Raw genomic sequence first — 22,511 nt, 5'->3', positions numbered from 1 at the left:
TTACATGTCTCTCCTTGCCATGTGGACTGAAAGGTGCTGTTAGAAGGTGAGTGAACTGCTGTAATGCCCAGGTAATGGCATATTTGTTTGGTGTGTAACAATCGGTTTTGTCAGTAGGTAGCACTATAATAGTGGTGGTGTCTATAGTTCTTGAGTAGACAATATTATGGCATAAGTGTGTAAATGACATCAATCGAACTTAATGGTGAGAATTATGTGTCATGGGCCAAATCGGTGGAGGTTTTTCTTAGGGCTAAGAAGCATGTGAAGGATGAGAAACCCTCAACTGAATCTCAAGGGTATAGTGAGTGGAAGCAAGAAGATGCTCAGATTATGACATGGTTGTGGAATAGTACGGAGCCCAAAATAAGTGAAACTTTATGTTCCTAGACACAAACAAGGAGATACGGTATCATGCTAAGAAACTCTACTTTGGTCCAGTGAGGCGCGCCTAGGCGCACAGGCGAGGCGTGTTTCAGGGTATGCACCTCGCCTAGGTCCTAGGCGCAGCCCTTTCAAAAGACGCACGCTTGGTGCACCTAGGCATGCGCCTGATGCGTCTTGCGCCTCAGCCCAGGCGTGCACCTTTTTTGCTTTTTTTGACGCTCCGAGGGCCCCCCCAGTTTGGTAATGTTGTTCATTCATTCATCCTAATAAAATGTCTTCTTAAAAAGCAATTAAAACTATAAAATCATTGTTTTGTGTGAAAATTAAGAATTTAAGACCTAGCGTGGACTTGTTTGGGCTTGCCTCGAGGGGCGTGGCACAAAGGCAGCTCGTAGAATCAGGAACGTAATATGTTTTACATTACATTAGCTACTTGAAGTAATGCAATTGAGTGAAAAAAGAGATTAGAGGTTTTACATGCTTGAAAATGTTTTACATGTTTGATTTTATTTTTAAATTCTCATTTGAATATGCTTTACATCTTATGTTTATGTATTTTTAATTTTAGATAATAGGTTTTTTAAAAACATTATTTTAAAATTTATGTTTATATTTTTTATTTTTATTGAATTTTTTGGCATTATTTTTTGAATTTTCTGACTTTTTTTGAGTTTTAGCATTTTTTTGTATTTTTGCACCTTGCTTCAAAAAGGCGTGCGCCTCGCCTTGCACCTTGCGCCTCAAGCGCAAATTGACCCCTACACCTTGCACTTTTAAAATACTGCTTTGGTCAGGATAACACTACAAGAGTACACTAGCTCTACTAAGAGTATTTCAACTTGCAACAAGGAAATCAAAGCCTTGAAGAATACTATGCTAGTATAAGAATCCTCATGAATTAATTCAATGTCTACCATCCCCTAACCTCAAATGTTTAGTTCAGCAACAACAGAGGGAATAGCTTGATGTGACCAGATTTCTGGTGGGTTTGAAGTCAGAATATGATCCAGTTAGAGCACAGATATTGGGTGGTTCTGTTCTCCCCTCTCTTGAGGAGGTGTTGCTCAACTTCGAAGGATTTTCCTTGGACCTATAGAAAGCACTACTACTTCTGATAGGTCAGCATTTTCTGTAGCAAGAGGAGGCTGTGGAAATCGAGGAGGTGGTCGTGGAGTTAGAGGAGGTTGTGGTGGTATTATGTTTAGCCAAGGTGGTGGAGGTCGGGATTCAAGGAGAGTTTGTGGTAGACGACAAGGTAATGGTCCTAGGAAGTGCACCTATTGTGGAATGGAGGGACATATAGTCAACATTTGCTAGGATCTACATGGACCCATAGTTGTCAAGGCGACGCTTAGGCAACAGGGCGCCCTTGGAGTCTCGCCTCGCCTAATCACCAAGCAGTTTTCTATAGCGTGTTATAATAAACTTTTATATTCTTAATTTTTTGAGGTTATAATTATAAAATAGACATTTTTAAACTAAATATTCATTTTGTGTGTTTATATACTAATTTCTTATTTGTTAGGGTTTAATCAACACAAACATTGCTAAATGCTGTATTGAACCCTCAAAGACTTCAAAACCTGAACCAACAAGTAAGAAAGAACATGAAATGTTGTCCAATCAACACTTTTTTTTTCTTCTTCTTCTTCTTCCACCTTTTCTTTTCTTCTTTTCCTATAACAGAAACAGGGGTTCAGCCCCTATATTTTTTGAATTTTCTTTTCTTCCTTCTTTTTCTTCTCATGAATATGTTGGAATATGTTGAGTTTCTATAGTTTAACATGAAGTTTATACTTTTCTTACAAAAATTATGGATATTTATTAAGGAAATATGATTATGGAACCTAAGGAACTACCCTAGGATACATGTTTTTACTTAAAATCCATTGCCTAGGCGACTACACGCCCCCATGTCGCCTAGCCTCGCCTTGGCGCCTTTAAAACTATGCATGAACCACCTTCTTCATAGGTCAATCATGTTGTGACCGGTGGTGGTGAATAAGCTCTAAGGAAAAGATAGCTAGGACCAACATTGGGTAATGGCCTTTTTTTAATATATCAATAGCCTGGCCACAGAAATAAGCTCAAAGGAAAAGATATTTCATGTGTAAAAAGGTAGAAAATGAAATATGATGATTTTGACAGGACAGAATGGTAGTAACAAGAAAATCCAACTTACCATGTCATGCTGAGGGATTCCTTCTGTGATGCATACAACTAGATCCAATTCAGCCTCCAAGGCCTCCATGATAGCTGCTGCAGCAAATGGAGGAGGAACATAAATGACTGATGCATTTGCCTTTGTTTCCGCTTTCGCTTCAGCAACTGTATTGAAGACAGGAAGTCCCAAGTGCTCAGTTCCACCCTTTTTTGGTGTCACCCCACCAACCTATATCCACAAATAACAGCAAAAAAAAAAAAAAAGTCAAATGCTAAATTAGACAAAATGAAACAAGGGGTACACAAGCAATGAGTAATTAACTAATTACTGGTGTGAACATAGTAACATACTACTCAAAAAGGAAAAAGTGCAAGAGGAAACTCTGGGCTCCTGGAAAAAAACAGATGGACCAGTTCATTAATCTAAACCACTCAAGTGGTAGGCTTACCTCTTCCTGCAGCATAACCCAGAATCACAGCTATTAAAGTGTAGAGAAAATAAGAGGCAACTTGGATGGAAAATAAACATACAGTAAAGAAAGCCCATAAATCAGTCAGGTTTGTCTATGTTGGTCTGACCTTCTGTAATGCTCGTTCAAGAAATAGCTCATCAAAAGAACATTCCAGACCTATGGCTAGTGTGCAACTGCATTGGATACAGTTGGATGAGGGCAAATGTTCAGGTTCCTTGGGAAGTTAGAACATTGGTAAGACAGGCTTACTCACTAGGTGCCATTCTGAATGCCTCGTTCAGTAGGGTACCAAGGAGCTTTAATATGCTGGCCGATTCTTTGGCAAGAGCAGGCATTGATAGGGAAAGTCTTGTATGGGGATGCCCAGCTCCAGGTGGGGAGTTGTAATTTGTATTCTTGTTTTTTCTTGTTCGTCTTGGCTGTGAGTTGCCCTTGATTGGTGAACTGCTCATGTAACTTGTTTTAATTTGGCCTTCTGCTAGTTTTTAGCAGTTTCGTGTTTCTAATGAAATACTCTCAGTTACAGATCAGGAAATAAATGAAGGCTAATCCCAGCCCAACCAGAGCCAGGTTGTCATGGGTATCAAAGTATACCTCAGGTAGGCTCAAGTTGGGTACCAAAACATGTATGTCCATCAGTGCGTATATGCAGAATCAACTCAAAAGATGGTATTTAGAGTTTGACTTTGCAACCAACTTTACCCACTGCAATAATTCAACAAGCAGTAAAGATCTTGTTTTTCTTTTTCAATCTACTTAAAAATATACTGGAAATATGCCTCTCCGGAGACATCAATAAAATTGGAACAATACAGAGAAGATTAGCATGGCCCCTGTGTAAGGATGACACAAAAATCAAGAAATTGTCCAAAAAAATATACAGGAAATATAAAAAAAACAACAATATAGGTTTGCATTAAATTAGGTTATCCAACATCAACCAACTGCAGCTCACATTATGGTTTTCTAACTTGATTCTAACCCAGCATAAGTTTGGGTGGTTGGTCAGACAGGTTAAGTGAAATTGCACCCTGGTACAGTGTGTCAGTGTTTTCAAACCATCATTGCCCTAATGGTTGAACTGTTCAACCTGTCATCCGGAGGTCAGGATAGATTGGTTTAACCCCTAACCTCTTAAATGGTAAAAAACCGTTGACTTGATCAAAACCCGTTCAATCCAGAGTCCAGACATTAACCTGTTTAACAGCTTGAGTTGTTTTCCAGTTGAACTTTATGGTTTAAGCCACAAAATATAATATTTAATCATTTCCTTGGAAAAAATAGTCACTTTTTTAATACAAATAAAATAAAACATAAAAGAACCATGTGATGGGGTGAAAAAGCGATCAGCAGGGAGAGGTGTGGAAAATGAAAGGACAATCTAGCATCCAACTCAAGAATGTTGGATCTAATATGTCTGCCATTCACCCATTTCCCCTTTAGCAGATAGTGACCAGCCAGCCAATCTTGAGAAAAATACTCATGTGAGTTCTCTCCACCACTAGTCCACCACTGTTCTTATCATGAATACATCAGCAAGCTGCTCATTAGACCAATAAAAGAATGGCATGTTTCACCCGTTTCAATTCCCTTCTGGATAAAATGCTCATCAACTTTGATGCATTTAATTTTGTCATGTTGGACAGGGTTATGAGCAATGCTTATTGCCACCCTATTGTCAAAATATAGTGGCATTGTGCTGTCCACTGAAAAACCCATTTCAGATAGTAAATTCTTTATCCACAAAATTTCAGCAACACAACATGCCATAGCACAATATTCTACTTCAACACTAGATCTAGCTCTACAACTGCTTGAATCTTATTCCTTCATGTTACTAGATTTCCACCTACAAAGGTGCAATACCCAATAATGCATCTTCTATCATCAATGGAGTCAGCCCAACCTACATCTGTAGAAACCTCAAAACAGATATGACAATGTTCAGAGAAAAGAGTACCCCTTCCAAGATGCTTCTTCAAATATCCAAGTACCCATTCAGCAACAGAGAAATGTGATGTAGTAGGAGAGTGCATATAATGACTAAATGCACCCACAACATATGAAATGTCAGATCAGATCATGGAGATAGAAGCCTACCAATCAGCCTTTGAAACTGCATTTCACAATGATATTTTTCTCCACTATCCCTGTCAAGTCATTGCTCTAGCTCCATAGGACTATCAGCTGGGCTAGACCTAGCTTCCCTATATCCTTGTTGAGATCTAGGAAGTACTTTCTTTGGGAAATAAAGAAACCTCTATTTGATATGGCACTTCAATTTCTAAGTACTTACGGGAACCTAGACCTCTACCTCAAACCAAAAAGCTGGAAACTCTTTCAACTTCCGAATTTTTGAACTCCAATTTCTTGTGATGACAATGTCATCAACATACACCATAAGGGCTGCAATCTTATCTAGTTCCCTCTTCACAAACAAACCATGACCCACCTAACATTATTTATACCCCATCTGCTGAATCACTTTCTTAAAGAGTCCAAACGATGCTCAAGGAGATTGTTTCATCCCATATAAGGATTTCTTCAAATAATATACCTTATCCTCACTGCCTGGCAGTTGTGACATGTGCACTCATTCTTCCAGGTCACCATTCAAGAAAGCATTTTTTATATCCAAATGATGAAGTGACCAGTCAAAGTTTACTCCATGAGACATCTGACTGAATCCATTTGCCACAAGGTGAAAAGTTTCAATGTACACCACACCATACATCTGACTGAATCCATTTGCTACCAATTTTGCCTAAAATCTTTTATGGATACATCTGCCCTATGTTTCATTGCAATTGCCAACTCACGACCCCGTTCATTTATACTTTCTTTCCCTTAGAAATATCTACGAATTCATGCATTATTCTTGTGAAGAGCACTAATTTCTACCATCATAGCATTGTTCCACACTACCACTCAAGTGATTATTTAGCCTCTACAACAGCTTTAGGATAGAAACACTGCAGTGGCAAGAGATGTAAGCACAGAAGAAAAGCCACAAAGCATTACAAGAAGCATTACTGTGTTCCATGGAGCTTGAAAAATTCCTTCCAAGAATGACTTGAGGAAGGTGGGATCTCAGTCTGATACAATGGATGCAGGGATCCCATGTAGTTTGGTGATGTCCTTGATAAATACTTTTCTTTTTTGATAAGTAAATTTCATTAAAACAAAAAGAGTAGTACCATCTGATGGGTGACAAGTCATCACCCAGAAACAATACAATCTTAAAATCAAAATGAGTTTTCCACATTACAGATTTGAATACCCAAAACCTCCCCTAACTTATTCCCCAGGTCCTCCTTATTGATTTGCCTAAATTTTGGGAGAACCAAGACCCAATCTGCCAAGGATCTGCTAACAGCAGCTCCCATCCTATCCATACTGCAAGCTCTGTCTCTGTCCTCGAGTGTTCTTCTGTTCCTCTCCTTCCATATGTACCAAACTACAGCAAAAGTGATGCAGCACCAAATCAGCTTAGCCTTCTTACTCCCTCTCAGCTTAGACCACAAAGAAAAATTTTCTGCAGCTGAAACTGGGTGAAATTCCAGGAACCCCGAACATAGTAGTAAGCATTCTCCACATGAAACCAGCACGCTTGCAGGTAATAAATAGATGACTGACATTTTCCTCCTGCTCTTCATATAGACAGCACCTGTTATCCAAATGGAGTCCTTGATTTCAAATGGTCCACTGTCAAAACGCTATCCATTGCCACTAGCCATGCCAAAGCTTCAACTCTCGGAGCACCGGGTTTCCCCAAATACCTTTAATTTGACTTAAATCTGTGACTCTGTGTTGAACCTGCTAAGAGCCATATAACATGATTTAACTGAATTTTTCCCATTTTTACATTCTCTCCTCCAAAGCTCAGCCCTCTGCTGCCCTGAGATTTTCACACTTTCTAATTCTCCTAGCAGAGAGAAATATTCTTCCACTTCTCTATCCAGCAGAGGCCTCTTAAATTTAAGGCTCCATACCAATTGATCCCCCCTTCATTCATAGCATTGACCGATAGATACCTCAGCCTCAGCCAGCCTATATAATCTTGGACATAAATCACTCAGCTTGCCTATCCCACACCAATCGTCCTCCCAAAATCTGATTCTTGATCCATCCCCTATTACAAAACTTGTTAGACTTCTAAACTCCTTGTTAAAACGCATAATCCCCTTCCACACACTCACCCCATATGAATCTCCCACCTCTCTAGATTCCCAGCTGAACCTCACCACCCCATACCTCCCAACCACCACCCTCCTCTCTCCCTAAACCAAATCTCCATAGCCACTTCCCCATTAAAGCCCTATTAAAGTTTCTCACTTTTCTTAGCCCCAGTCTTCCCTTCTCGTTCGGTTTACATACCTTAACCCAATTCACCAAGTGAAATTTCTTTCCCCCTCCCATAGGAAATCCCTCTGAATTTTCTCAATTCTCTCTGCCACTTTAGTTGGTATTTTCAGCAAAGGTAAATAATAGGTTAGTAAGCTTGACAAGACACTTTTAATTAAAGTTATTCTCCCCCCCAAGGATAAATATTTTGGCTTTTCACCCCATAGTTTTCAAGGTGCCAAGGTGAGGTTAGGCGACAGGGGAACGCCTTGTTGCCTAGTCGCCTAGGCAATGGATTTTTTAAGTAAAAATCACATATCCTAGGGTAGTTCCCTTGGTTCCATAACCATCTTCCTTTAATAACTATCCATAATTTTCATAAGAAAATTATAAACTTCATGTTTAAGTCTAGAAAATCAACATATTTATGAGAAGAAAAAGAAGAAAGGAAAGAAAATTCAAAAAATATAGGAGCTGAACCCCTATTTTTGTTATAGGAAAAGAAGAAAATAAAAGGTGGGGGAAGGAGAAGAAGAAGAAGAAGAAGAAGATGTGGAAGAAGAAATGTGTTGATTAGACAAAATTTTAAGTTCTTCCCTTACTTATTTGTTCAGATTTTGAAGTCATTGAGGGTTCAACAGCAGTTAGCAATGTTTGTGTTGATAAAACCCTAACAAATAAGAAAATAATAAAAAGAAATTAGTTTAAAAACACAAAAATGAATATTTTTCTTTAATAATGTCTATTTTATAATTATAATCTCAAAAAAAAATAACAATATAAAAGTAGTTTATTACATAGTATGCAAAACTGCTTGGCGACTGGGCGAGGTGAGCCTCCAAGGGTGCCTTGTTGCCTAGGCATCGCCTTGACAACTATGTTTCACCCATCCTACCTCCTTTCAACCCTCTCTAAGATTGGTTTCCATATTGTGCCAGAATTTGAAGCACCTCCTATTGGCTTCCCAAATAGGTGAAAGGGAGCTCACCATTTCTGCATTCAAGAGCATCAGCACAATCCAAAATAACATCCCTCCCCACCTCTCCAATTTCGATTATTATGCTTTTTGAGAGATTAACCTTAAGACCTGTTAATCCTTGATAAATACTTCAGCGACCATAGCAGCGGAGTATGGATGAGGTAGCGCTGAGAAATGCCCGTACTTAATAAAGTGGTCTTGTTGTAGTTGGATCTTCCTGTAGTTGCCTCTTAAGTTCTAATAACCGTGGATCTTGCCTAGCTTCCTGGCGCAGAGCTTGAATGAGAGGGAAAATGGCCTGAGAACACGTAAGTTGGGCCAGGTCCTTGCCACGAGACAATGCATCAGCAACCCTATTGATTGAACTGGGTTTATATTTTATCTGGTAATCAAAGCCACGTAGCTAACTAAGCCATTTCTGCTGCTCTAGCCTGTGAACCAACTGCTCTAGAATGTATTGAACCGGGTTTAGATCTGATTACAAATTATCGGCCAGAGGTAAATTCACCATTTGTGCGCTGCCAAAACAATAGCTATCAGTTCCTTAACATAGGTGGATAGATTCCAGTGTGTGGAAGCCAAGGCCTTGCCAAAGTAAGCAATGGGCAGCCCCTTTTGCATGAGAATTGCCCCCATGCCAATGCCTGAGGCATCACACTCCAGCTCAAAGGGCTGAGAGAAATCTAGGAGAGCCAAAACAGTAGTAGTAGTGACCATTGACTTGAGTCTGTCGAAGGTCCATTGGGCTTCTTCTGTCCAGCTGAAAGAATCCTTTTTGAGCAGCTTAGTTAGTGGTGTGGCAATGAGCCCGTAGCTTCTGACAAAATGTTTGTAGTAGTCCGTTAGCCCCAATAAACCTCTCAAAGCTTTAACAAAGGTGAGCCTGGGCCAGTTTTGGATAGCTTCACTTTGTCGGGGTCAGCCATGACCCTCCTAGCTGAGACAACTTCACCTAGGTAGTAAATTTGGTTCTGTCCAAAGGAGCATTTAGACAACTTGGCATAAAGTTTGTTGTCCCTCAATGTAGTAAGAGTGATCTGCAAATGAACACAGTGAGTGTCCCAATCGTTACTGTATACCAAGATATCGTCAAAAAATGCCAGGATGAAACGGCGTAGGAAGGGCTTTATATTGTTCATGATAGCCTGAAAAGTGGAAGGAGAATTGGTAGGGCTGTCAACGGGACATAATTCTCTGATTGCTTATTATAGATTGGAGCTCTATATATAAGGCTCAAAGATGCAATCATGCTAATCAGCTAATGATCTCAATCATGTGTTGCTGCAACGTTTCTAACATTGGATCAGCTGATGTGGCCAGCCTACTTCTATTCCTTTTAACGAACCTTTGCATCTCATGTGGGGGGGCCCTCTCGAGCTATGTTTGGGCCGTCCATGGACTGGGCTGGGTTGGATCCAGTAGGAAGTGATGAAGACTCTTGAGGAGTTTCATAAGAAGGCCTCACTAGAATGCAGCCTAAATGCCACATTTATGTCATTGATTCTAAAGGTGAGGGATGCTTCATAACTAAAATATTATAGGCCAGTAAGACTAATTGGTAATTTCTATAAAATACTAGCTAAGCTTTTGCTAATAGGATGAGAAAGGTTAAGGTTTGTGGGAATTCTAGGAGTTAAGAGTTGTATTATAATGTATTGCTACAGTCCCTATTGCATCTTATCTTTTGTTCTTTATTTCTTTCTCCTCTTCTTCTATTCAACCTGCAAGGGCATACTTGTAATTGTACATAGCTTTAATATAAAGGAGGCTCTTTAGGGTGGGGGTCGATTCATTCTAGAGACCCCATTATTCTGGCTGTTGCTTCTTTCTCACTTTCTCTGACTTTGTCTCTATCTCAATTTGGAAGATTAACATATTATCAGAGCAAAGACTTTGTACCTGTCTTTGAGGAAGTGAGAATCAAGATTGAAGGAGTATTTTGTTTATCAAAAAAAAAAAAAGATTGAAGGAGTATTTTGAGCATATATTGATCTACTGTTCAGCATCAATATTGATTATCTTTGAGGTTGTTTCAATCAACACAGGTACCCTTCATTTTCTCTAGATCAGTCTTTCTTTTTTTCCTTTTTCTCTATTGGTCCAATCAGTCTATGATTCTGGAGTTTGTGTCGAACTAGCTTATCCTGATATCCCATTGATCCAATTGAAGATCCAATCCTTTTTAGAGGAGTTTTGCTCCTTTTCTTTAGATCAGCAAGTCAGTCACTTTCCTTTATGGACTGTCATCATTAAAATCTTGTTGATTAGCGTTTTTTTCTTGAAGAATCTTACATTATTTCAGTGGTGGGATATCATCCCTGTTGTTTTGGTTAAATATTGATCAAGTCTGATTGAAGAGCTGCTTGTTTATTCTCTTCTTTATCATTACAATCATTATGGTCTTCTTCTCGGACTGTGTTTTTTTAGTGTTTATTTGCTGAAATGGCTTCTGATAAGGTTGAGGTTATTCCGGTGAATCTTGATGGAACTAACTAAACCCGAAACTAAGGCTAAAGCATTTCAGCAATGGAAAGATCGATAATGGCAAGTTAGTCTCTTGGATTCTCAATTAGACTGAATCTCATATTGTTGTACCTATGAGAAGAATGCAAGCAGCTTATCACATATATTTTTATCTGGACTTCTGGAGAAGGTTTACATCAACCCAACATATCTAGACAGTATCAAATTGAATCAGATTTTTTATAGGAAACGGTAATTTCCATTAGATTAAGAGAATACATGGATCCAGTCCCCATAAGAAAAGGGACTAAACCCCCAAAAGGATTCGATTACAATTCAGCCCAAAACAAACCACCCTGATTTGTCCCTTGTTTGGCTAGTGTATCAGCCAAACCATTTGCTGATATTCTAACCCATCAAACAGTTGCACCTAGCTCCCTTGATAAGCTTCGAGTCTCCCTTAAAGCCTGCCTATGGATCCAAATTCCCATGCTGCCTGTTTGTAACCACCATATCACCAGTTTTGAGTCCCCCCTCCACTCAATTTGTTGGAGGCCCAGTTGTTTCACCAATCTCAGCCCTTGAAGAAGAGCTAAAACTTCAGCCCTGAGAGAGTCACCTTCTCCTATCGGCCCATGTTGGTTTGGGCCTTCAATTCTATTCCTTTCTTGGAGGTTGGGTTTGGGAACTTCAACTACTTTATTATTTGAAGTATTGTCAGCCTTTGGAGGATGGGTTTCAATTCTATTCCTTACAGGAGCTAAGGTTTGAGGCCCAACTCTTGCTCCTAGTGAGTTGCTTGGTTATGCTGTAAACAGACAGAATACATTCTCATGTTTGAATTGGTATTTATGGAGTCAAAAGGTTTTGGATCCAAGTAATGCTAACGGATCTTCTTATTAGGGTAGTCGCTTGAGCAGAGGTTTGGATCCACAGGTCCTCTTGCATTATTTTCTATTCAAGACGAGGGAAGTACATAATAGTGAAAGAAAATAGTCATATAACAGCACCTCCAACAATGGCTGAATGGTAAAAAATTAATAGAAGAAAAATCCTATCGCCCACAACTTCATTAACAATTTCAAACTATAAACAAATGAAAAGACTGACAAAAGCTCTATCATCAACCATGCCAGATCAACAACAAAGCGGGAATAACAAAAATGCCAGAAAGCTAATAATACTATCATATCAGAACTAAAAAGTCGAGACTCTCAACCATACGATTATAGAAATCAACCTATTAAAAAGACGTATAAAAACAGATCTGCATCCCAATCCAAATAAAAGGTAAATTTAATGGATAAAGCACAATAAATACTGATCGAGTACAATATCCCGAATCTATAATTTTTTAGTAATATTATGAACAACTCAGTAACTAATAAATGGTATCAATCCATTACGAGATCATAAATTAGATTCAAGCTCGTCACGGTAATAACAAAAACAAAACAAAAATTAGAAGTTCTATTATTAATCATCAAAGGAAAAATGGTCAACCAAGCTTCAGTACTCAAAAACCTAGAAAGTTATGGTGCTGTAAAATGACCTACAGAACAAGCTAGAATCCAATAATAAAGACCCACGAATAGATTGAAATCCAACAAAAAGAAAAACAAAACAATAACAAATAAATGAAAATTTTACCATTTTGGTGCCATACTCGATAGCTTGTTCAGTGTGGAAGGTACCGTTCTTTCCGGTAATGCCCTGGCAAATGACCCGAGTGTTCTTGTCAACAAACACGGCAGGAGGTGGCACTGGGGCGGCGGCGAAATGGCGACACTGGGACGAAGAAAGTGAAGAAAGAGCGGACGAGAGAATGGCCTTGCTCAGGCAGAACCTTGGAGCCAAGGAGCTGAGGATCTTGCTGGTTTTTCTAGCTGATAGGTGCGCCATCCCCTTGCTTCTAGTTTTGCTTTGTTACCTCTGCGTCTGCTTTCTTTTAAAGCAAGCACGAAAATACAGATAGTCAGATCAAAGCAATAGGTCAGATAAAAAAAAAAGAACCGAAAGTCAGAGAGTTAACGGACGCCGATAATGCTCCGGTAGAAAGGCCACTTTGTAGGTTTCCGCTGGAGACGAGACGTGAATATGCTTTTGATGGAAAAAAGGGGAGAGAGCCTGTATGAAATTTTCTAATTTCCCTTCTTTTCTCCCGATATCTATTTTCTATTTTCTTTTCCTTCTCCTCGATGCCGAAATGTTTTGTTAGAGATCCTGGTGGAACACCACTCGACAGGTGTCACTCATCAGCAAGATCTAGACGAGATTTCAAATATGATTTTAATCTTGCTGAATGCATTTGAACGGTGGGGATTTATTGCAATTCTTTGGAGCATTAGGTAGGACCCTAGGGAAGAAGGGTTAATTCTTCATTCAAAAAACAAAAACGGGATTATAGTTAATAAGGACAATTTCCGAGCCCTAATATCAATAAAAATAATAATTTTAATAAAATTTTAAATATAAATTAATTTTTTAAGAATAATATCAAATAAGGGAAAAAATATTATTCATCTTCTTTCTTTTGCAAACCATTTATCAACGCCGCCACCTCCGACAACGCCTTTGCCTACCTCTGCCGCCTCTGCCCAACGCCACCACCTCTGCTTGATTTCCCTCACGTGGTGTTTTTTTATTGGAAGATTCCTAAATCTAACATCACCTGAAAAAATGCCTATGTTCTTCCTTGCTCCTCCCATATAACCAACGGTTTGCTTGACACTCTGACGACCATGAGCAGAGGAGCCCACCTGAATCCTGAAACGAACAAAGACTCTGATTTCTTCTCTATTGTTTCTTTGCCAAATTTCTAGGGTTATGTGAATTTTGCAGGATTTATTTCCTTTTAGTCTCTTATCTATCAAACTATTTTCATTTTTTTTCCTTCCTTTTCCTTACTTTGTGAATTGAGATGGAGGTTTCAGTAATTGGATGTTCTCAGGTGAAGATCGGAACTATCAATTCACCTTATCGGAAGCTTGGGTTTTTTAGTTCCAAGTAGATCTTCACCAAAAAAAAAAAAAAAGGTTTGTTTTAAACTTGCTAGGAGATGGACAACAGTTGAAATTAAAGTCTCTCTCAAGGCAACGCAATCGGAGGTCTCCTGATCGAAGAAAATTGCCAGAGAGAGAGCGATGCCGAAAGGATCGAAGCTAGTAAGTGTTATTTTTTCTTTCCTTCTATTCGTTTTGAATTCCAAAAACTAGGGTCTCGACTTTAATTCATCAGAGAAATCTACGTATATCTATAGAAATTAATTATTATTTTTTATGCAAGAGGATGGATTAAGCTTATTTGTTGGACTTCCTCTGGATGTTGTTTCCCACGGCAACACACTGAACCATGTAAGAGCAATCGAGGCAGGGCTGAAAGCTCTAAAGCTCTTGGGGGTAGAAGGGGTGGAATTTCCCATCTGGTGGGGGATAGCCGAGAAGGACGCCAGAGGAAAGTACAACTGATCGAGATATCTTGAGCTTGCAGAGATGGTCCGAGACGCGGGTCTCAAGCTTCGCGTGTCTCTCTGCTTCCATGTCGCCAAACAAGCCAAAATTGAACTCCCTGATTGGGTGTCAAAGATTGGTGAAGCACAACCAGACATCTTCACCGATAGGTCAGGACGGCGCTACAAAGAGTGTTTGTCGCTGGCGGTGGATGATTTGTCCGTGCTCGATGGGAAGACTCTGGTTCAGGTTTACCAGGAATTCTTAAGAGAGCTTCAAATCTTCATTCTCAAACTTCATAGGCTCTACAATCGTGGTAAGCTTCAAATCTTCATTCTCAAGTCTCAACTCATCTCATTTATTTATTTGTTAGAACTGGCTCTTATCAATGGTTGCTTTTTTCTGTGATCTCCTCGGGATGTTTCAGTGAGCCTAGGACCGGATGGAGAGCTCTGGTACCATTCTCGGCCATCGACGAGAGGTGGCAAGATTACAAGAGTAGGAGAACTTCAGAGCTACGACAAAAACATGCTAAAGCATCTGCAGGAACACGCCCAGGTGACCGGAAACCCCTTCTGGGGCCTCTCAAGTCCCATGACACCCCCAACTACGACCAGTCGCCCTTTGCCAACACCTTCTTCAAGGAAAACGGAGGCTCCTGGGAGACCCCATATGGCGACTTCTTCCTCACCTAGTACTCAACCCAGTAGCGGGAAGCACATACTAGGACTTTGTCATTAACTAGGGGCTTCCGCAGCGTCACTCTAAGAACCTCTAGAGGCGGAGGTGGTGACGTTGGGCAGAGGCGGAGGTATTGACGGAGGTGGCGGCGCTGATGAACGATGAAGAAGATGAATAGTATTTTTGCCCTTATTTGATATTTTTTTTAAAAATTTAACCTTTTTTTGAAATTTTATTAAAAGTATTGCTTTTGTTAATATTAGGGCCCAAAAGTTGCCCTTATCAACTATACTCCCAACAAAAAATGTAAACCTGCTCTGTCCCCACCGAGTAAGAGCGGGGCCCATGTGATGCATGGGATGGAGCACTCCTCCCATGGGATGGGGAATCCCAAATTTTCCCCACCCTAAAATCACCTAAAAATAATCAAATTTGTGGATATTTTACAAATAGGATTATGGGAATTTGGGGTATTTTATGAATTTGATTATAAAATTCTAGGGATATTTTATAAATGGAATTTTGAGATCCTAGGATTATAAGAATACTAGTGGGGACCCATGCGATGCACGGGATTTATTAAGCGAAAACTAAATAATAGAAATGACCATTTACTAAAATACCCCTTATAGTTTCATGGATTTACTAAAATCTACCCTATAGTTAGCATTTTACTAAAACTTCACTTATAATTTGTGTATACTATCACTCGAAAGCAATATTTTCTCCATTTTTTTCATCTTAAAAAAATTGCATAATGCTTGATCAATATATAATCTCTATTGTTTAATGACTTGTTCATATTTCTCGGTGTTTGTTTATTTCCACCTCAGATTCTTGTTCCTCTAGATTTTTAGTTAAATCCTTTGATTGTGACTTTCCATCCATTTTCTCAATCACTTGTATCTCTGTAAACACAGATTCATTATCTATTTGTGTCGTGACATTCCCCTGTTCTTTTGACTCAATGCTGAATTGCTCCTTTGACATAATGGTAAAACGGAGCTAAAGATGTTAACAATAAACCAACAAGTCCTCTAAATAAAATTTTGGTTTGATTATTACTGGAACTTCACACTCAGTCTGTGCTTAATTAAGTCTTAGCATGTGAGGTTGTTAGAGATGCATGTATAATTTATATCTAGTTTTCTGACATGCAAGTGAGCTTGTCCCTACACAAGATCAATTGAACAAAGCCTTTAAACTACCATTTCTTCCTATGAACTAGAAAATCAATATCAATATTTGTGGGGCAGATAGGATTATTTGATAGAAAATCAATAACATCAACAATTATGTGATTATTTGATTGAACACAATACTCTCCATTGATTCTAGCATTTGTAGGGCAAATAAGTTTGAAGTATCTTTGAGCTTAGAGGAATTCATAAATGAGAGACTTAAACATTAAAGCTTATACAGGAATACAAGATTGTTTTTGCATCAAATTTCTATAGTTCATATGGAGAAGGCTTATAGTTCATATGGAGTATTACCGACCAAACAAGTGTTTGGATGTATCTACCTATAATTCTTTGATCTTATTAGCCTTTCCTACTGGACCATTTTTAGAAAACACTTGCTAATTCCAAACTCCCTTGCAATGGCAATTGTTGTAGCCCAATTATCCACAGTTAGCATAACACTTGAGATCCTCATTAACCGAAGGTATGATACAACATCATTTGGCTCTAGTTTCACAAGTATGATACAACACCTTCTACCTTTGGTTTCATAGGATCTGTTATGGCAAAAGTCCTAACAATCCTCCCATCAATGTCTACTAGTACACATGTACGAGCTAGTTGTTAATCTTTAATCCTAGGGCCAGTGGAACATTGTAGGCTTACATGAACCTTTTGTTCCCAACCAACACTAGTTTTCCCCCAACATTTCCACTAATCCCAACCCCTGGATGCACCTCAAAGTCCTTGGGTTCTATTACATATTCCATAGCAGAGCCATACTTAACGCAACTTATTAGCATATTCAATCACAACCTTTGCTATAGGATGCTCACTATTTATCTATCAATGGAACTTCCAGAAATCTTTGGGAAAATCAAATCTATAACTTTTAATCCAGAACATAAAGTAAGCAACTCCAACAAAACTAGGTGTTAAATATTAATCCTCATCTCAACAGCAGCAGCAATCATTCCACAGAACTCATAGATGGGCACATTTGGAAAGAACGTTGCATTAACTACCATAGGTTTTCCCACTGTCAATGTACCCATTTTACCAAATATTACAGTTTGTATCTACATCTTGAGTACTTTGAGATTGAGCCCAGAAATTAGACTAATTAATTTCTAACAACAAAGCAATTCTAAAATTGGATATTTAACTGCATTTTTTACCATATAGATTATTCATGTTGTATGGTTGATTCAGATCACTTGCTTGTGTTAGATATGATTCAAACCAATAAAATTATAAGAATATTTTATAATAAAGCAAAAGAAATTAGGGAAGAAGAAGAAGACAAGAAGAAGAAGGAAGATTGGAGAAGAAAGGAGAAAGAAAAGAGGAGTTCGATAATCTCCTCTTTCTTCCACTAATCTTTTCTAATAAACTTGCTTAAGTTACATCATTTACAAGATTGCCTAGCTTACAAGAACCAATTAGAAAGACACGAAGCTGAGCATTGATATCCATCATGCTCAGCTTACTTATATAATGAGCCAAATTTCCTTTAGGAACACCTTTTGTCAAAACACCAGTCAATTGTTCTTAAGAAGCAACAAATGGTAAACAAACTTCTCCTAAGGCAATTCTCTCTCGTATAAAATGCCTATCAACTTTAATGTGCTTAGTTCTGTCATGTTGAATAGAATTATATGCAATGTTAATAGCAGTCTGGTTGTCATAATATAGCATCATTGGCTTCTCACAATCTATTTCCAATTCATCTAAAAGTGATCTCAACCACAAAAGTTCAAAAACTCCATGTTCCATTGCCCTGTACTCTGCTTTAACTGAAGATCTTGCCACTACAGATTGCTTGTTACTCCTCCATGATATGTTCCCTACTACCATAGCACAGTAACCTGACTTAGACCTCCTATCATCAATACATCTAGCCCAATCAACATCAGTGTATGCTTCCAGCTTCAAGTGTCCATGCTTAGCAAATAAAATACATTTCCCTAGAGTCCCTTATAGATAGCATAGAACTCTCCCACCAGCTGCTAAATGCGTATCTCTAGGAGAATGCATAAACTGACTGATTACACTAACTGCATAGGAAATATCTGGCTAAGTGATGCAAAGGTATAGTAACTTCCCGACCAGTCTCTGGAACACTCCCTTATCAGGCAACAGTTCACCTTCAGTCACTGACAACTTATGATTTAGGTCAATAGGAGTAAAAGTAGGTCGATCCCCCAGTTTCCCAGTCTCTGCAAAGAGATCAAGAACATACTTCTGCTGAGAAATGAATATACCATCCCTAGATCTGGCAACTTCAATTCCCAAGAAATATCTGAGTTCTCACAAGTCTTTAATTTCAAACTTAGTGTTAAGAAAGCTCTTGAAATGAACAACTTCCTGAGTATCATTACCTGTAACCACAATATCATCAACACAGACAATCAGGAGGGTCACTAAGGAATCTTTCCTCTTAACAAACAAAGTATGATCCGATTGAGTCTATGTATACCCAAAAGCAACAAGAACAACCCAAAATCTGTCAAACCAAGCTCTAGGAGATTGCTTAAGGCCATAAAGAGACTTCTTCGATTTACAGACCTTTCCTTGCATCTCCTTCCCATACACCCCTGGAGGTAGAGACATATAGACCTCTTCATTTAGGTCCCCGTTCAACAAAGCATTCTTTACATCAAACTGATGAAGAGGCCAATCAAAAGCAGTAGCTAAAGATAGCAAAACTCGAACTGAAATCATCTTGACTAGTAGGGCAAAAGTTTTTAAGTAGTTAATACCATACATCTGAGTATATCCTTTAGCAACCAAACAGGCCTTATATCTCTCAATAGTACCATTAGAATGATACTTAATAGTGAACACCCACTTATAGCTAGCCGATTTCTTTCCCTCAGGCAAATCCACAATTTCTCAGGTATTGTTCTAATGCAAAGCATCTAGTTCGGTCATCATAGCATCTCTCCATTCTGGTTTGGACAAGGCATCTGAGATAGATCTGGGAGTCAATGTGTGGAAATAGAGGCAATGAAGGAATAGTAGAAAGGGGAAAGAAGGTTGTGGGACAAGTGTTTGGAAATGTAATGAATCGTACGTTTCTGTTTGCCTTTGTGAAGGACAATAGGGAGATTATGGTTAGGAGGAGAAAGAGGGGGAGAGGGCTGACCTGTTACCTCAGTAGTGATAGGAGGAGAAAGAGGCACATCTGAAGGCGTGGAAACAACTTACATGTCTCTGAGTCTTTGTCTCTGGTACCACCTCTGGATAATAGGATGTGAAGAAAAAGTAAGGGCATGAGCAGGAGGAGGAGGGGGAGCAAGGATAGATGACTTGATTGGAGGAGACTCTATAGAAGATTCAATGGGAATTGGAAGAGGAACAGATGGTGACAATGCAAGCAACTCGTCTAAATGCTCCCCCTCAAGAGAAGTACCAAAGAAAGGAACAAACTCTACAAATGTGACATCTTTAGAAACAAAACAAGTGTCACGAACTAGATCAAAACAACAGTACCCCTTTTGTGTGGAGGCATATCCCAAAAAGACACACTTGTGTGCTTTAGGCTCAAACTTATGTCTTTGATGGCTGTGAACATAGACATAGCAAATGCATCCAAACACCTTGAGAGGAAGAGAGATGAGATCCTCATTTGGGAAAAGCAAGCTAAAGGGAGTTTTAAACCCTAGAACCCGAGAAGGTATTCAGTTTATCAAGTATATAGCTGTAAAGACAGCATCGCCCCAAAACTTAATAGAAACATGAAAAGCAAAAAAGGATGCTCCTCGCAACCACAAGCACATGTCTGTTTTTCCTCCGCCACTCCATTTTGTTGAGGAGTGTAGGAATAGGAACTCTAATGAATAACTCCAAAGGTATCAAAGTAGTAGGAGAGACTCTTCTCAAAATATTCATTTGCATTATCAGATCAAAATATTTTTATCCGTGTTAAACTGGGTAACTATAAGTTCATGAAAATTTTGCACAATATTTGGTACTTCATCCTGGGATTTCGGAAGGTAAATCCATGTGTAACGAGAGAAAATCATCAATGAAAAGAAAGAAATATTTGTAGCCCTCCATAGCAAGTAAATGATATGGCTCCCACACATAAATGTTCACGATATGGAAAGGAAAAACAAATCTTTTATTACTCATTGAAAAAGATTGTCTACAGTGTTTTGCAAGTTCACATGAATCACAATGAAGACTTGATAGGGATATTATCTTAAACATTTATGGAAACAAATGACTCAAAGCTGAAAAAGACAAATGACCAATCTGAAATGACATATCATGACTCTATTAACTCACTCTGATAAAACAGACTCCAAAGCTACTCCACTAGGTAATCCAGGACTTTGATCAAGGACATCCAACAAGTATATCCCATTCGTCTCATGGCCACTCCCAATCATCCTCTAAGACTTCAGGTCCTGAAAAACACAATAAGTAGGAAATAAGACTATGCTGCATTTCATTGATTTTGTTAAACTATTAACAAATAAAATGTTAGTGCTAAGTTTGGGAACATGAAGTATAGAGGATAATACAAGTGAGTCGGAAGCTTTAATATTCCCCTTGCTAGAGATGGGAGCAAGAGACCCATTGGCAAGAGAAATCTTCTCTCTACCCGAGAGGAGGTGGTATGAACAAAAAATGTTGAGTATGCTAGTCATATGGTCTGATGCACCAGAATCTATAATCTAATGAATTCTACGATTACATGAGACTGTAGCATGATTTGTAAAAGCACGAATACCTGAATGGGCAAAAGCGGATGTAGAGGGGGTGCTTGAGGAGGAAGATGCAATAGTAGATTCCAAGTGGTTTATCAACTTCCCATATCTCTCAAATTTAGCCTTTACTGCTACCAACTATTCCACAACAGATTTTTCTTCACATTCAGACACTATAGCAACATTTGCATTTTTGGGTTTTCTAGACTAACCACCCTTCTTAAAGTTGTTGTTGTTCCGAAACTTCTTAGGAAGAAGATCTGGATGAAGCTTCCAACAAGAATCCTTACTATGTTTTGGTTGCTTGCAGTATTCACATATCACCTCATTTTTTTCATTTAGCCCCTTTGATTTTATTCCAGCATGTGCAAAATGTTCCAAAGAAGGTGAGATTTGTAGCTGTACCTGTCGCCTACTCTCTTCACTACTCACCATAGAGTATGCCTGTGCAAGTGACACTTCATCCTTGGTCAGGATATTTTGCCTTGTAATATTAAATTTAGGATTGAGTCCTATAAGGAACTCAAACACCCTATTTCTTTCCACAAATTTCCTAAAAATTTCAGCATCTTTGGTGCTTTCCCATAGTGCCTTCAACATCGAATAATAGACAACCACACTCTTCTCCCCCTGTCTTAAATTCTTAACATCACTCTTTAGTTTGTAGGTCCTTGCAACATTTAATTTCTGAGAGTATATCTCTATCACATTATCCCAAATCTCCTTGGCTTAAGTCATCCACAGATAGTGTTGACTTATATGGGGCTACATAGAATTTACCAACCACCTAATAACTGTGTAGTTATCCTGCATCCATTTCTCATATGTAGGACTAGTCTCATCCGGCATCGCCTTACTACCCGTTAGAAACCCTAGTTTACCTCTACTACAGACATGGATCTTAATAGATTGTGCCCAAGCAAGGTAATTTGTTCCGTCAAATTTAATTGTAATAACTCCTATCAAAATGGAATCTACGAGACCAACCCCCGACACTAGGATCTGCTTCACCTCACTTCCAGATTGCTTCATCAATCAAACAAAAATAAAATAATAATGTTTTTAACCTTTATAGACCTAACTAAGGTCACTCAAGCACTCAAAAGTCCCAAAACTAGGGTTTCACCGTACCTGGCCTCTAGGGAGAAAGAAAGAAGAGGTAGCCGCTCAAACCTGAGCTATCTAAACCACTTCCAACTGCAACCGCCCACTTTTGGAGATAAAAATGAACCCTCCAAGCCTTGAGCGCCACACCCAAACAACCTCTTCAACCCGTAACTAGAAATTTTCTAGTTGGCTAAGGTTTTGGGAAAAAAAATCTGCAGTCTCATTTTCTTAGCAATCTTTAGCCAGATTCTGATTCTCCAAACCCTCTATCAACTAGGCAAACAAGATCTCTGAATAATCAGCAATTTATCTCTCCATACACCTTTCGATTAGAAAAAGTGTATAGGAAAAAGGAAAAAAAGGGAAAAAAGGGAAAAAAACGGAAGAAAAACCTGCTCTGATACCAAGATGTGATTCAAACCAATAAAATTAGAAGAATATTTTAGAATAAAGCAAAAGAAATTAGGGAAGAAAAAGAAGACAACACGAAGAAGGAAGATTGGAGAAGAAATGAGGAGTTCGATAATCTCCTCTTTCTCCCACTAATAATCCTTTTTAATAAA

The 22,511-nt window shown here is 38.8% G+C and overlaps 1 protein-coding gene, 1 non-coding gene and 1 pseudogene across 5 annotated transcripts in view; 2 read left to right on the top strand and 1 right to left on the bottom strand.

Annotated features, from left to right (window-relative positions):
- Nucleotides 1-13,006, bottom strand: part of LOC104586082 (succinate--CoA ligase [ADP-forming] subunit alpha, mitochondrial) — a 42,388-nt gene extending 29,382 nt beyond the window's left edge. The window contains exons 1-3 of one of the 3 annotated variants that reach the window (XM_010243195.3): nucleotides 12,846-13,006; nucleotides 12,460-12,754; nucleotides 2,570-2,779 (exon numbers count right to left, since the gene is read on the bottom strand). In XM_010243195.3, coding sequence (XP_010241497.1) covers nucleotides 2,570-2,779; nucleotides 12,460-12,711 — 462 coding nt within the window. In that variant the 5' untranslated portion in view covers nucleotides 12,712-12,754; nucleotides 12,846-13,006. The remainder of the gene's footprint in view (nucleotides 1-2,569; nucleotides 2,780-12,459; nucleotides 12,755-12,845) is intronic. The other 2 variants (XM_010243197.3, XM_010243196.3) reach the window with 2 other exon arrangements.
- On the top strand, nucleotides 3,801-3,900 carry LOC148802838 (U6 spliceosomal RNA). The gene has a single exon (XR_016081745.1). It is a non-coding gene; the product is annotated as a U6 spliceosomal RNA (small nuclear RNA).
- An 802-nt stretch (nucleotides 13,007-13,808) lies between the features above and the next one.
- Nucleotides 13,809-14,999, top strand: LOC104586081 (inactive beta-amylase 9 pseudogene; annotated as a pseudogene). The gene is made up of 3 exons (XR_016081150.1): nucleotides 13,809-13,973; nucleotides 14,097-14,599; nucleotides 14,686-14,999. The product of XR_016081150.1 is annotated as an inactive beta-amylase 9 pseudogene (transcript).
- Nucleotides 15,000-22,511: the final 7,512 nt, after the last annotated feature.

This window comes from Nelumbo nucifera, chromosome 1 (genome assembly GCF_055504915.1).
Source record: "Nelumbo nucifera cultivar China Antique chromosome 1, China Antique-T2T, whole genome shotgun sequence".
NCBI lineage: Eukaryota > Viridiplantae > Streptophyta > Magnoliopsida > Proteales > Nelumbonaceae > Nelumbo > Nelumbo nucifera.
This window is presented reverse-complemented; position numbering and strand designations above follow the sequence as displayed.